The sequence below is a fragment of the Pseudogymnoascus verrucosus genome, assembly GCF_001662655.1.
Source record: "Pseudogymnoascus verrucosus strain UAMH 10579 unplaced genomic scaffold scaffold_5, whole genome shotgun sequence".
Classification (NCBI taxonomy): Eukaryota; Fungi; Ascomycota; class Leotiomycetes; order Thelebolales; family Thelebolaceae; genus Pseudogymnoascus; species Pseudogymnoascus verrucosus.
In genome coordinates, this window is record NW_017263656.1 from 735359 (window position 1) to 752660 (window position 17302).

Here is a 17302-nt window from a genome sequence, read left to right on the forward strand (position 1 = left end):
ATGGTTGTGTAAAGATGAGGTAGACAACGGGATGTTTGAATCCAGGGGTAATAAGAGCTACACAACAAAGGGGGATGATTCACCAAACACATCCCCCCTCATACACAGCACCAAACATCCCCACCATGCGACAAACCAGTATCACATCAAAAACCGATCAATTCCCCTATCTATCTAAGCTAACCCATCCCAACAAACCAGCATCCATCAAATCAGTACATCAACTCCTCATCCTCCCCTCCCCCCATCCATCGATCCATCCCCAACGCCTAAAACTTCCTTTGATGCTATCTTTCTTGGCGTCCCCTCCTCCTGAAAAAACGGGAACGTCATATCTCATGCCTATCATATCCGGGGGAAAGGGTTGCAAAAAGAGCTCGATAAATACATATTTCCCATTCATTTCCGAAAAAAACGTCATAAAAAAAAGGAAGTAACGAAGATAAAAAGACGTAGCCACACCTCAAACGATTTATGCACATTCTCTTTTTTTGGTGGGATGTCCGCTTAGAAAAGGGGCGCATCATAGAAAGCTGGTAAAATTAAGTGGACCCCTCAAACTCGGAGAGGGCCCAAAATTCGGCACTACTTTTGTTCGTTTAAGACAGATGGAAAGCACCCTGTCCCTCCTTGATAGCAGTGTCCATGCGACGCTTCATGACTTCCAGATCGGTATAATCAGGCAGCTTGAGATAGTTGACGCACGTCATAACGCTAGGGAGGTAGTCATCCGAGGTGTAAGGTGGTTCGCTTGGCTTGCAGACAACAGTGAACAGCGGCGTGAGGTTTTTAAAGCCTGTGCTTTCTGTCAGTAATGAAAAGGGATACACTTCATGTAGGAAGATACATACCTCCAATAGGAAGCTTCGGGCTACCCGTAGTGAATTGCAAGAAATCACGACGCTGTGTATCGCTCAACTCGCTCATAGTCTGGAGGAGGTTCTTTACACTCTTGCTGTCCATATTGAAACCGTGGTCGGCCTTGATCGAATCCATCAATGCTGCAATCGTAATTAGTACAGAACAATAATAATATGCATAGGGGCAAAACATACTCTCCAAAGACCAATCCTCATCTACACGACCAAACAGCATAACCAGCTCGTTCGGGGTAAATGCGCTCAATGCCGAGTACGGGAACACCTGCGTGAATCCAGTGCGGAACGCGTCGACCTGTCTCTGTACGCCACTTCCGAGAGTCATATCAATGACCTTCTCGAGATACAGGTCTACATTGTCGATAGTGACTGCTGTGTGTGATCCATTGTGAATGAGTTCGATAGTCGAGTACCCAGGCATCGTAAAGTCCAGTCCAAGCTCGTCAATGCGCACACCAGCGACCAGAATATTCTCAGCAGCAGCGACCTTCTCAGCCGCAGTAAGGCTACCATTCTCATCAACAGCCTTCTTCGCATGCACAAACTTCTTGATCAACTTGAGCGAAGCCGCCAACTGCGCATCGACGGTCTTGACAGCTCCAAGACTAGGCGTTACGGTTGTAGACTCATCTCCAATTCTGAAAAAGGTAGGATTGAATGAAACATCAATAATACGAGAATCAATCATGGACCTAGCCACAAACTTGCCAAGCATCTTAAACAGGTGCAGGATCTTCTTGCCATTCTCATGCTGTGCCTGCTCCTCAGACATGGGCGCTGGGAAGAGACCGCGTAGACCAAAGGCATACTCGTCACTATCGTTGCCCTCGGTTTCACGCCACAACTTGAGCTTCTTCTTGGAGAACTCCTTAGACACCGTCGAATAAAACTCCAGCGTAGGTCCAAGTCCCGTTCCTACCTCGTCGAAATATTCGACCTCCAGCATGCTCTGGGAGGCACCGTAGAGCTCCATAACCTTCAAGGCAGACTCGAGAATCTTGGAACGCGAAATGCGAACCTTCTGGCGCTGCAATCGCCCAAGGAATGGCCGCTCGTCTCTATGGCGATCGCGGCGGGATTCATCCGCAGACTGGGCATTTTGCCAGCGCGTCATGGATCGGGCGTACCCAAACGACGTCGATTGGAGGAACAGATGTCTCGTCTCGAATGGGAAGAGGAACGGGTACAAATGAGCCAGATCTTCGCTCCAGCTAGGCAGACAATTGCTCGCTACAATAAGCGGCTCTTCAAGCTGGCGATTGAGCTTCGCGGTGAGCTTCGTGTTGACGAATTGAGACAGGGGCTCGACATTGAGCTTCAGCGTGTCCTTGTTCTCGGCCAAAACGTCATCGATGTTGGCGTTAAGAGCATGAAGGATGTTCAAAAGCCTCAGAATCGAGGAAGTGGCTGGGTGCTTGTCTAATGAAGCTGGAATTCCAGACGCGGTTGTCTCAGCAGCCTCGTTTGCCTGTATGAAGGAACTTGGTTCAGCTGGGGGTGGTCCTGCAACACGCTTGAACTTGATCGCGTGGACGCCCGACCAAACGTTGCGGCTTGTCTGCTCATCAATATGCCCGGTAGTGCTGTGGACAGCTCTGTAGATTGTAATCTCATTAGAGATAGGCTTGTCGTCGAGGCTAAACTCAATGTGCCAATCCTGAGGGGTGGCTTGGATTGCCGCAGCATAAGACATCGGTCTGTTTGATTGGGTTGGAGTGGCAGCGGCAGGTGGTGCGGATGTAGCTGGCTGCGCGGAAGATGGGCCGTGTGCGGCTGCTGAGGCGGACGGTGCTTGTGCAGGCGTGGCTACCTTGGTTCCATCCTCCTTTCTGGCTGTAATCTTTCCACCCACTGCAACCTCGAGGTTAACAGCTCCAGGATCCTCACCATTGTCCTCCTCCATCTCTTCATTGAGCTCGCCAACAATTGCATCAAGGGCAGCGCTATCATCTATCTCATCGTCTTCCGAGAGCATTCTCTCATCAGCACACTCAAGGGCACCCTGCAAGCTATCATCATCTTGCTGAGGGGGAGGTGGCGGAGGAGGAGGTTGATCCGTCTGAGACTGTCGGCGGCGACTAGAGCGGCGGGCAGACTTTTCTTGCGGGGTTCCAGTTGCTGATTCCGCGGCCGATGCTGGAGTTGCAGTTGGCGCAGTCTTCGACTTGTGCCTACGCGAGCTTCTAGAAGCAGCGGGAGGTGGAGGAGGGGCAGCGTGTCCAGCCATGGCAGCAGCAAATTGACGCTCTGCCAGTCTCGAGGCCGCGCTAGGAGGTCCGTAAGGATTGGCCATGCCCGCTGCGGCAAGAGCTGCAAGCGCACCGCTCAGTCCATCACGATGTCTGGAGCTCCTTGAGCGCTCAGAGATACTGATGCGAGGGCGCAAGTAGTCGTCAAGGGCCTTGAAAGTTGCAATTGCATGGATAGACACCATAATGTTGCGGTATGCACGAGGGATATCGGAGTCATCATCCGCAACGAGCTTCAAGCGAATTTGCTTCGCAAGCATAGATGCGGCACTGCTCCTATTGCCATCAAACGTATTCTGGTGAACAGTGACGACCTCGAAATGCTCAGTACGGCTAAGCAAATCTTGCAGCTTGTGAATGAGAACACTGAACGGTGTGGCTGGAGAGTCCGCAGTCGCCGTCTTCGGCTTTCTGTTAACAGTTCGGCCCATAAACACCTCAAGGAACGCCGATCTAGCGTCATTGGCAAGTTCCTCATCAGGGTTATTGAAGACTTCCAAAAGCACACGAACGACTTCAGAGTTCAACAGCTCCGCGCTCGTAACACTCTCCAGCACATCACCATCGAAGTACGCAGCCAGTTGGTCAAACAGCTCAACGCCATTCCCAAACTGCTGGCGGAGGTAGAAATCCTCGATCTTGACTGCCAAATCCTGCAAGTTCGAAAGAATCTTCATCGCCTTCTTCTTCATAATCTTGCTGTTCTTCTCGTTCTCGTGGACCTCGAGGAACTTCTTGGCTCGCTGCGCAATAAGCTGCTGCATTGTCGTCACCCCCTCGGGCAATGAAGGGCGCTGGCCGTCCAATGACACGCTGGATGTCCTAGAGCTTCCATTGCTCGCCGATCTATCATCTTGAGGGTCATCCATGTCAACATCATTGTCGCCATCTGAGGAGTTATCGTCCTCATCTCTATCATTTGCGACCGCTGGTTCAGCCGGAGCATTGTCCGCGACTGCACTTGTAGCTTCCGCCTCGGCATTCTCAGTAGTTTCACCTGACTCGGGCTTCTTATCCTCTCCCTCTACAGGCTCTGCAGACTGAGCAAGTTTGGTAATCTCAGTGATGACGCCCTCGCGGTAGAACTGGTAGCGATACACATCATCCAGACGGGTAAGGAGCAACTCCGCGGCTTGAAGAGCCGAGTTCACCAAAGTTGGGTGATCCTGCTGAGACAATATAGCAGCCAAGAACGATGCGTATGGCAAAGTTCGAAGGGCCTCCATAATAATATCTCTATCCAGTGTAGACAACATCTTCAACTGTGCCGTGAGAACCTTCTGGCGAACACTGAGGTTAACTGTGCTCGAGAACGCATCTGTAAGCGTGGGGAACAGGATGACAGCAAAGCGCTTCAGTTCCTCCTTGCAGCCTTCGAGAAGTTCAATTCGCTTCTCGTTCAGCGACTTCTTCCGCGACGATGTGCCCGATGGCTCAGAGGCAATCGCAATTTCGAATGCATCATCCATAAACGAAGGCAAGTCTTGCGGCACGCCAGGAAGGAGCTCGCAGATGACATTCAATGTCTCAATAACCTGCTCTCGGGGTCTGTGGATCAGAGCCTGCATAATGACAACGCTGTCTAGCTTAGAGGCGACGTCGTGAACGCCATTTGGTGGTGATACACCCGTCAAAATCTGATATAGCGTCTCAACCACATTCATCTTGAAGAGTTCCGCGGAGAGAGTGGGGCTTGCTTTCGCTGTGAAGGCCAGAACCCTAAGGAACTGAGTGTGGATGCTTGGACCAATCAAGTTGGTGGTTCCTGGCAGGAGAAGGCGCAGAATAGCTTTCAGGAGATCGCTGCTCACAAGCTCCTCGAGCTTGGCCGGTTGATATCTGAAACTCTCCACGACTCGAGATACACACAGGGAGCCCTGCTCCACAACCTTCTGATCATTGCTGCTAAGAACGTTGAGCAAGATAGGCATAACATCGCGAATAACCGGGAACGAATCCTCTGGGATATTTCGGCAACAGTTTGCAGCAGTAGTAACAGCAGTCCTTTGCGTGCTCGTGGCAAAAAAGTCGAGGTAGGTCAGGCAGGCCGTAAGTCCACCTTCACGAACAATGGAAGCCGGATACTCGACCGAGATCTTCTCCAGAGTGCTCAAAGCCTGCTCTGCTAAGTCGATATAATGGATTTCGAGGAGTTTCTGACAAAGAATCGGCACCGCACCGCCATATACGACGTTCGCTGTGCTCGCTGGCAGAGCCTCCATAAGATTGGCAATGCATCGACATGCAAGAAGCATCATCTCCGGATTTTCCTCTCCGAAATCCGAGGGCTGCATCAAGGTCACAAGCTCCTTGACAAATGCGTCAGGAGAGAAGTGCCCAGACAGGTTATCTTCCGTAGAAACCAGCAGGATCTCCGACAGCTCTTGAAGTGCGATAAGTTGCATGGAAGGATCTTCCTTCTGCTTTAGGTTGCTCAGAATCTCGCGCAGCCTTGACGACACACCAGACATCATGCCGCTGAGGGCCCTTAATGTGTTCGAGAGGCCATGTGGTGGGCCTCCTGGGCCGCCAAACCCTCCAAACGGATCATCATCTTCGTCTTCTTCATTGAATCCGCGCGGCAGATCGTCATTGTCATTATCATCACTGTCATCTTCGTCGTCGTCATCCTCATCGGCAGGCTCTACATCATTGCCCTCGTTGGGGTCCGTCTCGGCTTCGGCATTTTTGTGTTGCTTCTTCGACTTTCGTGGTGCGGTTGGTGTTGCCGCAGCTGCAGCTGCCAAATCTAATAAATATTACATTAGTACTGTAGTAGACAATTCCTCGATCTGTGTCACAAACCTGGGTTGCTCTTCTTGTTCCTATTAGACTTGCGAGTTGCTGAGCTAGCCGCGCTTCCTCCTTCATTCGCTGGGCCAGCAGAGGCTCTACAACCATTGTCAGCATATCACACATACGCCAGCGCAACCACCACCAGTGTCACTAACCCCGGACTCGACATGACAGCTGTAGATTTTCCCTTCCTCTGCCTCGTAGGTGGCGCCGCTGGTGCAGCCGTAGTCTCCTGTTCCGTCGTCCTCTGTCGTTTCTGGCGTCGTTTCGACTTTGCAGGTTTCGCAGGTTCGGGCTCGGGAAGTGGGCTGGCCTCACGTTCAGCAGCCTTGCGTTTCCTCGATGGGCGGGTTGTGGGAGGAGGTTGGGATGGCGTGGCAGCACTAGGCGGGGCTAGATCGGAGGCAGTAGCTGCTTGCCGGGCGGACGCACGAGTGTTTCTGGCAGACATGAGTGACTTGTTCTATATTATACCCGACTCTGTTCCCAACTTCCCACGGCTACTGCAGATGGCAGCCCGTTGGAGGTTGAGGGTGAGCCAAGTGTGATCTGGAGTTGTGGTGTATGGCTTGTGGAGAGACAGAGAGAGAGAGAGAGAGACTGCCGCGGAGTGTGGCTTGGGAGAACAAAAGAAGAAGTGGCGAGGGAAGATAAAGATGGCGCGAGTATGTACCTGAGGGTAGAATTGAGAGAGGAAGGGGTCCCAGAATGGAAAGCGTCAGAAGTCGGTTCGTTCTCGTCAAAAACCGAAGGAGCAACCGATCTCGTGCGCTGCGAATGCGTGCGTTCCTGTGCCATCGATTACGCCATTAGGCGGGATAACAAGAAAGATCGTATAATGGGTTAAGTGATGGTAGAGATTTACAATAGAGAGAACATGCAATAAGGTGGGAGAACAAAGGATGCAGGCCCTGAATAATGAAGCAGGTGGTGTGAATTTGTTGGGTGAGGGGAGGATGTTTGGGTAGATGCCGAGAGGTTCGTTTGAGGCGAGTTAATGTAAGTGCGGTTATGACAAAAGTGGTGCACATCAGCCACGTCCGTGTCCCAGATGGCCACCGCACCGCACTCTCTGGTTCCGTCACAGTAGTGGGCCAAGTCACTATTGGCGCTTGCGCTTGCCGCTTGCCGCTAACTAGCGTTACACTGATGACTGGGGGTTCAGAGGCTTACCCTTGTCTCACAGTGTGCAGGTAGATCGAGCTCGTGATAATGAGCTCATGTCTTCTATTTAAGCTTTAAGAACACAATTATGCATATATGAACAGACATATGAAGTGGCAAGAAGGATATATTAAACAGGGGCACAGACAAAGGGGCACGGAAGGCTCCCCATTATACTTCACACAATCACATTATAACACCCACAGAACAGCTCCTGTCTCCTATTTCAGCATCAAGTAGATAATTATACAGATATTAACAGAAATACAAAGTGGCAAGAGGCACATATGTACAGGCACAGACACAGGGGCACATAAGCTCCCCATTACACATCACACAATCACATTGTCAACCTCAGAGTAGAAACAGCTCATGTCACAACAAAAATCCTTTAACATTGCATCAGAATCGAAGGTGTTCTACTACGAACGTGGTATCTCATATCCTAATACTCTACTGTACATACTGTACAGTCCAGTCCACCTTTTGGAATTATGCAAACCCGAAATATCCCGCCTCCTGCGGGAATGTCTCGCCATGTCTCACCTCCCCTCTCGGTGGGTATAACTCAAATGGACGACAAAGGCGCTGCCGCTAATAAAATCGCGCCTGAATATGAAAATGTTGGTGTAAAGTTTGGGGGGGGGGGGTGGTGAAAGTTGGGATGAAAAGTTAGAGCGAAAGTTGGGAGTGGAAGCTGGAGTTAAAGTTGGGTAATAAGCTGGTGCGAAAGCTTGTGTGTAAAAGTTGGAGGTGAAAGTAGATGTGAAAGCTGGGGCGAAAGATGGTGGTGTGTGAATGTTGATGTGAAATGCCTGGCCGGGTTATCACTGCCCGTAGGCAGCCCAGGTGCTGTGTGCTTCGAGCAATTCTGTAACAATGCGTTAGTACGAATGCATGTAGCCGCCAACATATGGATACCACTTACTTTGTAAAACCCAAACCTGCCCTCCCCGATCCTCACACGCAAATTGCAAGCCACTCCCATCTACGAAATCGAGTATAACACTGTTGGGGAGCTCCTCAGCCTCCATATCAGGGATAGCCGGTGTGCGGAAATCACTGAGGTGGTACTTCTTCACTCCCGCCGCCTTGTCTGTTGACTTACCCGCCTGGGATTGAGTCAGGATCAGGAAACCTTGGGAATCGAGGCGCATAGCACGCCTCTTCCAGAGCAGGTTATCCGGGAACTGCACATTGACATCGCCCATCTCCACCATAGTGGTGGCGGGACCAGACATGCTGGAGTAGTTTGAAGGGCTCATGGAAACACCCGTCGCAGGCGGCTCGGACTCTTCCCTAACGGTGGGAGACATGGCGTGGGAGATCGTCTTGCGGCTAGACGAGAACGAGGATGACATGCGGTGCAGCATTCGGCTTGTGCGGCTGGCCTTTTTCTCGCTGTTATCTTCGCTCGTCGAGGGTGACAGTATACTCGAAGTAGGGGACATAACATTGCCAAATTCGCGGCTCGATCGGCGACTGCTGATCGAGAGCGGCCGTCCCGACGAGCCTTGGTGGATAGAAGACGGCCTCGACGGGGAGCGCATAGACATCGCGCTGGAAATAATTCCCGGCTCGATAGTCATAGACTTGCGGCGCTCAGCAAATGAGTTTCGGGTCTCGCTAATAAGCTCTTTGACGACTGTGATGGAAGACCTTCGCTCCTTCTTAGCTGGCGTCAAAGGTAGCTCTTTGTTCTCTATCGACTCCTTCATTGGAAGCTGGACTGGAGCTGGCTTGAATTTTTGGTGATCAATCACAAGAGGGGACTGTTTTAAGGAAAGGGTGGTGTAATCCGATGGCATATCTGATTTTGCGGAGTATGGCTGGTTTGGATCGCGGATGATGCGTGCTGTTACTGAGATAGACTCAGGGCGAGCTCGCGTGGTGTGTGTGTTTGTTGGGGAAGAGTTGAATGCATCCGTCCTGTTCTTAATGGAGTATGAACGGTCGCGATTCTTAAATTGTTCAGGCGAAGAATCACGGGACATTGACGGTGAAGGCGACTGCCTGGTCAAGGAGTTTGCTCTCTCCGCAATTGATGGCGACTTAGAGCCTCCAGCACTTTGCGATTTCCGCACAGCAAAGAATGTTGGAGTTGTGCCGACAGTGGGTCCAGTGCCTTGCGGAGCCACAGGGGTTCCGGTTGTGCTAGACAGCTTCTCCAAAGCCTTGATTCTTTGCGAGATTCCAGATCCAACGTTCACCTTCTTAATGACCGGCGATGACGATGACTGCTGGCTAATCCGGTTGAGATACGCTGACCCTGCTGATACCGATCGGGTGGGTTCCAGTTGTGGTGTCAGGTGTTGGTTATCCTTCTTCGACGGGTTCGAGAAGGCACGGGAGAATCGATCAGACACACTCGGGCCCTTCTTCGCATCTCGTGGAAAGGCTGGAGTCATTGGCGACTTGGCAACTGATATTGGCTTCGCCTCCTGGACAGTGGCTGACTGCAGCTCATCCATGAAAGCTTCGTTGTTTAGGAAGTCAACTTCCGAGTTAGGCCGGCTCTTTTGCAAATCCGTGCGAATTGGCTCCATCAAAGCTCGCCGCCTTTTGGGCGATTCGCTCCGTGGGACTCTTTCATTGCCATTGGATTTAGCTGCATTTGTGCCATTATTTGACTCTGTTGCAGCGGAATCCTCAGGACTTTGTGATGAAAACTTCGACCTAGGTATTTTCATAGGAGCTTTCACCTCCGGCAGAGATTCATCTCCAAGATCCTCTGAAACCACAATCTTGCCTTCAGTCTCCTCATTCTGTTCCACCTGCACTGGTATGGCCGAAATTTCAGTCGCGAAGTCTGTAATAAATGCAGATGGCGGCTTGTCTTCCTCCGATACCTGGATCTCTGGTGCCAATTCCTTGGCTGCTGGTTCAGGGTGAGAATCAACGACGGTAGTGGTTGCTGTTTGCTCAGTTGGTAAGTCAGACTTCACAGGGTCTTCCTCGACCACGAGTGCTTCTTCAGGTACATCTGGGACAACTACTGTTGGCACCTCCTGTTCTTGGGCCTTGGGGGTCTCTGGAATGACGGCTGGTGTCTCCTGAGCCTCAGCAATGATTTCCTTTTCAGGCACAGCAACAGTGTTGTCAATCTCTGTCGGTGGCTGTGGTAGACTCTGTTCAACGTGATTTGACTCGTGACCATTGTCCGAAGTGGTATCATCATTTTGGCTCACATCTTCCAAGGCAGCAGCCTCTTTATTCACAGTAGAGGCTTGGATTGTCTCATCGGTCGAATCCGATATCGACGAGGCTCTAGTCGACTCTGCTGGCTCCGAAACCGTAAGTGGTGTCGCAGGATCAGAGCCATTAGCCGTCGCATCAGATTCAGTGGCGCTGGTGGTAGATGCTGATAATGGATTTTCTGATTCCTCCTTGGTATCATTTGGTAAAGTCGGTGTAGTTTCCTCCTCCCTAAGCTCCTCAGCGACAGCAGGTGCAGCCTCGGCAGAAGGGGAAGCCTCAACAGTAGGAATAGGCTCAGCAACAGAAACAGGCTCGGCAGCACCGGCAGGTTCAACTGCAGGAGCAGGCTCGACCATTTTTTCCGCCTCGGCAGCTGTATTCGATGGTAGCGGCGGCACCAAGTGCTCCTGTAACAGAGCATTCTTCTTTTTCTTCCGCAGCTCCATAGCCTTCATAAGCCGGGCCTTTTCTGGAGTCATTGTGGGCAACTTCGAGGTAACAGTATTTGTAGACATTGTGCTTGTAAACGAAGCACCAGAGCTAGTTGTTGGTCGCCCTCCACTCGTATATGGTCGAACGGCCTGATCGTCGGGGTTGGTCGTTGGATCGCCAAGTTGTGGGGGTGAAATCATCATAGTGGGGTTCACGCCCGGGTGTTGCGACTGTGGCCGTTCCTTTGGCCTCTTAGAGCTTCTGGAAAATAGCTTAACATTAGCAGGTAAGGTAGACACTGGCCTGTAGTTTGCGGAGGAGGATGTCTGTGGTCGTCCAGCGGTGTCTAGCGAAGGGCGGGGCCCAAGTTTTATCTTTGGTCTCCCAGGTGCTGGATAAGAACTATAGTTACTGTAGTTCGATGGGTCGTCTTGCATAGACGAGCGACCTTCATCGAGGGATTGTCTTGGGGATTCGGAAGGGTGGTCTACGGAAGATTGTACGCTGGGGTCGTGGCTTATGCTAGGTGTGAGGTCGAGCGACTCGGAGTCTTGTTCGGGAGTTGTTTCTGAGTCCTGGGGCTTATAGGTCATAGACGTGAGGAGTTCGGGTTGTTCTGTGCTGGGTGGTTCGTCTTCAGTCGGGTCACTGTCTCCATCAATAGATGATGCTCTTATGGTAGAAGCTCGCTCTTCCATAACAGTTGATTGTCGGCGATCCTCTTCCTCATCCTCCGCAATTTCCATCAACCTCCGCCTCCTCAAAGAACTGGTCGATGAAGAGGTGGAGCCAGACGCGGTATGCAAAGAGCAAGCAGCAGACAAAGCACTATCCTTCAGGCCTTTCGCGGTATCAATCGAAAAAGAGGTATCGTATGGGGAGAATCTGTCGGTAATGGCGTTGAAGTGTACAGTGACTCGGGCTAGATGTCGGATCCGTCAGTCACCAAGATCCTAATTCAGCTTTTCAACTCCCAGAAGCGTACGCACCTTGGATCAGTCTCGAGCAGCCCTCGGGGACGTATTTGATCAGAACATTCCTCCGCCTATATTTGAGAAACCCAAACAACGGCGACGGCTCCTCGTAGCTCGCGATAGCATTCCGGATCTCCAGTATCCCATTGTTACCGCGTCCCAGCACATCGATCTCGTCTCGCGTCACATATTTAAGGAGGAACCTGCAAATGCGCTTTGGTCAGGGTGCTGTCCCTTCAAGATTGGACCCCTCAACATCTCAGGGAAACTCACCATCCTCCGGGCTCCGCGATGGCGGCATCGTGGGCCTCTTTGACTTTCAGGTCATCCAGGCCATTTAACGACATCTCCCTGCTCCCACGGAATCCAAATCGGTGTTTACAACAGCAGGTTTCAGCGAGATGCCGTTTGGAGCAATCGTGGCAGGCAAGGAAGATATGTGTGGTGGCTGTCGGTTTTCAGGGGTACGGGCTGGCAGGCGTGCATTGGCACAGGCCGTAGAAGCGCTCACGGAACATGCAACGAGAAATAATGAATTTTGCGGAATTCGACTCAATGAAGCAAGGGCGAAGGTAACGGAACGAATAAAACAAAAATAAGAAGGATTATAATAATAAAGCAGGTTTCGCAAAAGAGAGTATAGTGGTCGGATTGGCGCAAGGATTGGGGAAGAGAAACGGTAGAGGTTAGTATTGGGCGCACGAAGCACAGAAGGACAAGCACGGATAGATTGCGGTTGGAGAGGGATATTTTGGTGTGGCCGTACTGATCGTTTGGACAGCCAAGGAGAGAAGAGGAGAGGGAGAGGACGCACAGAGCACCTACCATAGAAAGAAGCTCGAATCCACTCCAATTAGCAGGGAAGCAGGGTAGATGGGGGGGGGGTAAGGGGGGAACAGGAGGGGGCAGGGGGGTGTGGTTGAGTGGATGGTGGTAAACTCCACACGCGCCCCATGCCTGTATTAATCCTCGATGCGAGACACACGGACGGGCACGTTTGGGCGTTTCAGGTTCATTTTAATTGATGGGCACCGTCTTTTCCCGTCAAGCATCAGATTTGTATGTAACATGCCACAAACCAGAGTGCTGAGTGTGAGTAGAGCTACCCGTAGCCGTGCATATTGAAGCGCCGGTTGTGTGATAGATATTATATATGCCACAAGAGGGATCTGCTTGTAAAGGCATAAAGGACAACGGGAGAAGCTCAGTTCCGAGTCCACGGTCACTGTATGTATTGTTTTAAGATTATATATGTGTCAGAGAAAAGAATAACAAAACCCCATCCTCGCGTGTCACCAAGCCCGATCAATTGCTGTATCTGTAGGGAAGGGGCCCATGGGGAAAGGAAGGAAGAACGATAAGTGAAGATGCCCCCCCCGGATAGTCCAAGATCAGCTGCTGACATAATCCATTCCTTTCTCCCCCCTTACTTTTGTTCCTGGGTTTGTAGTTAACAGTACGAGGAAACTCCTATAAATCACATGACCTACGTCACACCACACCTCCCAAAGACGCAACCCGGTCCAAAAATTATTGCACCTACTCGAACCTCATCCAACAGCACCCGCAAACCTCGAAACAACCACATCCATCAACCCGGCCCCGCAACCCTCGACCTCTAAATCCTCGCATCTGCCATCACTTCCGGCCTCATCACTCACCCCCCACACAAACTAAACACCCGCCACAATGGTTGAACTCGTGGAAGTCGAGGACGAGTCCTTCGAGACAAAGCAGGTCGGCCCAGACGACGAGGAAGATTACTACACCGACACTGGTACATACCCCCATCCGCCTCCCCCCTCCTTCCCCTCAATATAAACCCTCCCCCTAACCCCATCCCCCTAGACTCCGAGATCTCCTCCGACGAAGACGAAGCCCTCCCCACGCTCGACGAGTCCCTCTCCGAGCGTCTCCTAGCGCTGCGCGACATCATCCCCCCCACAACCCGCACCGCCATCTCGTCCATCTTCAACACCACCTCCGGCTACGTGACCTCCACCCTCGGATTCGGCGGGAAGGCGCTGTTCGTGCTCAGCACGAGCGCGCTGCTGCTCGGTGTGCCGTGGGCGCTTGCGTTCGCGGAGGAGCAGCAGATTGCGGATATGGAGAATGAGATGCGTGCGAGGGAGGCTGGGTCTGAGGTAAGCATCCCATCCCCCCCGAGTCGGTTTGAAGTAGAGATGATGAATGTAAACGGCATACTAACACTATAATAGCTCCTCGCAGCTCCAGGCACAACCGCCGAGCAACTTAGCGCCCAATTAGGGGCTCCCGCTGCAGCGCGCCCAGCATTGTAAAGTAGGGTAGCAGAGTACGCCTTAATGTCGGTGTAGGAACAGGAATAGATGGAACTGGAAACGGGCATGGAAAACACGGTTGGGTTTTTGACACGCATGGCGCGTTGTTGTATATGTCGTTGAACTTGTAAAATTATTATATGTGTATCAAGAGCTGAATGGAAGGGGATACAAGGTCTATTGGTTGTCTGATAGCACCATGGCAAGTGGGGTGAGGAGGGACTACAGTATGTCTAGTTGAATGAAGCTGTTCTGTCTATGTATTACTGGTGGCGATGTTGTAAAATTTATTGTTATTGATATGTTTGATTTACTCACGGAGTGTAAATATGAGCCATCACGCCAACTGGGGGACCAACACCCCCAACACTCCTAATTATATACAGAGCACTTCCATATACAATACATCCAAGCCACAAAACACAGCCAGTCCGCTCACGCTCGCGATCACCTTACCCCCCTCTCCCTAGTCCTCAAACTCCTCCCCCTCCCCCCCTCCAAACTCCCCACCGTCACCGCCCTCGCCTTCTCAATCTTCTCCGGCTTCTTCCCCTCCATCCTCGCAATCATCTGCGCCTTATGCCTCTCCCCCTCCTCATCCTCATACAGCAACTGCTGCGTCATCGGCGGCTGCTCTTCCTCCTTCTCCCCCTCCTCCTCCACCAAACCCCCCGCCAGACTCCCCAGACTATCAACTTTACTCCGCTTTCCCGCCGGCCAATGCACAGCCTGTCCCCCACTCGCCGTGCTATCCACAGAACTCGCCCGCGACACGACGGAGATATTACTAGGCGCGCGTCCGAGGATGCGCGAGGGCTTACGTGCTGTTCGGTGCTGCGCTGCGGATTCGGTGCCGCCAGAGGCGGAGGGGCCGCTGTTGGGCGGGTTCTTGGATTTTGCGAGGAGAGAGGTGATTGCGCTGCTGATTTCTTGGCTGTCTGTGCTAGATGTTGTGGCGGAGGGCTTGGGTTGGGAGACTGGGGATTTGCGGGGTGAGTTGGAGGAGATTTCGGTGAGGGGTTCGGGTGGTGAGTCGGTGTTGTGGTGGTCGAGGGGTGGTTGAGTTGGGGGTGTTGGTTCGGTTGGTTGCTCTGTTGCTTGTTTTGTTGCTTTTTCTGTCGCTTTCTTTGGGATAAGGAACCCTCCTACAGCTTCTGTGGGTTCATCATCGTCGTCATCGTTATCGAATGCGGTCGTATCTCGTGATATTACCGTCGCAGGACGGGTGATTCCTTCCGATGTCATACTCTTCGAAAAAGGCAAATCTTGATGAGACTCAAACTCATCGTGTTCTATCTCTTTCCTCACCATCACTTCAGAGGCTGATCTTCTCTCCAATATACCGCTCCTGTTTGCCTTGGACCGAAGGAGATACGGTTTATATGGCTGTTTTGAGCATGTTCTGATAGACTCTAGCAGCCAGTCTATTGAAACGACTGGGATTCTCCATTCTTTGGCCCGTTGCAACTTCTCTACCCTAATTTGTTGAGTAGCATTACATATTAATACGGAGGTTTTCTCCGAGAAGTATTCGTCATATGTAGCGCCCAGGATAGCGGCGGCCTTCGAAAGATGAAGTAGATGGAATCCAGTGAAGCCAGTCGTCGAAATAACCAAATTTTTGAAGCCATCAATGGAAGTAGACGAGAAGGGGAGGTCGAAGTAGCTAGCTGAATGCTCGAGGCACTCGTTTGCTTCAAGGCACCGCTCTACCCACCATTCGGTGACAACAGGAGTTCCTTCGGGGGTTGGCGGCAGTCCTGTTACCGCAAAGTCATGCGGTACAACCATATAGTTCTTAAACGGAGGTGCAGCAACAGGCCAATCATCGATTCCCCGGACATCCCCATCGTGTGACAGAAGGTGTCGCGATAATGTTTTCGCCTTTCTCGGCTCGAAACCATGAATACAGAAACGGCATTGGCTAAACGCGGCACGTTTCACGATGATCGGCGCACTTGTCTGGGCCATTCCAGCGGTCAAAATTAATTCGTCAGATGAGGTCCGTTGGGAGGTTTGGCCATCTCCAGGTATTCCTATTGGTGGTTGCTCGGAGTTCGCATTCTTGTTTAATAATGTGTTGCCACCACCGACAATATCGCCCCAAACAACTTCATTCTGGCTTGTAAGCTTTCTGCTCAAGGTCCTCCGCAACTTTCGGGTGCCATCTTCGACAGCTTCGTTTTCCCTCAACCGTTTTCCAAGCGGCGAGGCCGCATTTCGACGTACCCAGGCCCCTTTCCCTCTTTCTTCTGCTGGGGTTTCGGGGTGGTATAGATTCTCATCTAGTATCATCCCTCGCTGTATGCTATCGTAAAGCCATTCCGCCGAGACGAGTCGGATCTTCCAGTCCTTGGCAAATTTATATTTCTTTCCCTCTGGTCGGCTAGCTATCAGATGAGTGATGGATCTAGTAAGATCTCCATGGTATTCTCCCCCATTTGAGCATATAAGGTTTATGATATTCGTCCTCTCGGCAGCTGCATTCGTGACTTAGTTTAGCTCTCAACAGAGGTATGACAGTATACACTTACAGTCTTCAAATCCAGTCATACAGACAATTAGAGATGCTAAAGTTGGCAGGGTATGTTCGGCTTCGAGGGACTCTAGATCAATGTGCTTGTCGGACATCCACAGCAGGCGGATGGCTTCAATCCAGCCCACCGTCAAGATTTTGACATCTGGGCGCTCCTTCGCGACGTATCGGTATTTTGGGGTGTCGTATTCTCCGACGATGAGGTGTGTAACTTCGGAAGTTAAGTCATACTTATGTTGCGCTCCCATCTGCTCGGCCTGTTTGGCCAATGCGGTCTATCGGGCAACGGAGTTAGCAGGAGTACTCGAAGTACGCGTCGGAATACATAAAATGCAAGCCAACCTGCGCATTATTGGGAGTCGGGTGCTTACTCTGGTATCAGGCGGGATTGATGTACAGCATAAGACTACGCCGCGTAGGGGTACGGCGGGGTCAAATGCAGCGGGTTGTGGCAGTGAGGTTATGGAAGCAGCCGGCGAGGGCAGGGAGGGACCCCTCGAGCCATTGTTCACTTCCATAGCCAGGCATGAAAGATGAGAGCGGCTGCGACTGCGACTGCGACTGCGACTGCGACTGCGAGAATTCGAGGTGGAGTGAGAAGAAGTATCCTAGATTTATGTAGGCAGGATAGAGACGTCGGAGTAATTATAAGCAGTGACCGACTGCTATATGGTGGTGGGTAGAATGTTTGGAATGCTAAATTCGTGGGAGCTGAATGGTTTGTCGCGTCTGTGGTTTGTGTAGTCGAGTAATCATTTCGCGCTGTCACGTGCCT

At 51.6% G+C, this 17302-nt stretch overlaps 4 protein-coding genes across 4 annotated transcripts; 1 reads left to right on the top strand and 3 right to left on the bottom strand.

The window, feature by feature from the left end:
• Positions 1-154: 154 nt before the first annotated feature.
• UFD4 (Ubiquitin fusion degradation protein 4) lies at positions 155-6978 on the bottom strand. The gene is made up of 6 exons (XM_018271463.2): positions 6597-6978; positions 6079-6363; positions 5933-6018; positions 1056-5876; positions 852-1001; positions 155-796 (listed from the first exon to the last, which is right to left on the bottom strand). Exons 1-6 carry the CDS (start codon positions 6719-6721, stop codon positions 600-602), a joined length of 5664 nt encoding a protein of 1887 aa, XP_018133726.2. The 5' UTR covers positions 6722-6978; the 3' UTR covers positions 155-599.
• Positions 6979-7463: 485 nt separating this feature from the next.
• On the bottom strand, positions 7464-12446 carry VE01_01949 (uncharacterized protein). The gene is made up of 4 exons (XM_018271464.2): positions 11965-12446; positions 11707-11894; positions 8016-11639; positions 7464-7958 (listed from the first exon to the last, which is right to left on the bottom strand). Exons 1-4 carry the CDS (start codon positions 12036-12038, stop codon positions 7915-7917), a joined length of 3930 nt encoding a protein of 1309 aa, XP_018133725.1. The 5' UTR covers positions 12039-12446; the 3' UTR covers positions 7464-7914.
• A 647-nt stretch (positions 12447-13093) lies between these two features.
• Positions 13094-14287, top strand: TOM22 (mitochondrial import receptor protein). Its single transcript, XM_018271465.2, has 3 exons — positions 13094-13468; positions 13540-13835; positions 13911-14287. The coding sequence occupies exons 1-3, from the start codon at positions 13381-13383 to the stop codon at positions 13989-13991; spliced, it is 465 nt and encodes a 154-aa protein (XP_018133836.1). The 5' UTR covers positions 13094-13380; the 3' UTR covers positions 13992-14287.
• A 151-nt stretch (positions 14288-14438) lies between these two features.
• VE01_01951 (uncharacterized protein) lies at positions 14439-17235 on the bottom strand (the record flags this gene model as incomplete). Its single annotated transcript, XM_018271466.2, has 3 exons — positions 16899-17235; positions 16526-16802; positions 14439-16471 (listed from the first exon to the last, which is right to left on the bottom strand). The coding sequence occupies exons 1-3, from the start codon at positions 17043-17045 to the stop codon at positions 14439-14441; spliced, it is 2457 nt and encodes an 818-aa protein (XP_018133837.1). The 5' UTR covers positions 17046-17235.
• Positions 17236-17302: the final 67 nt, after the last annotated feature.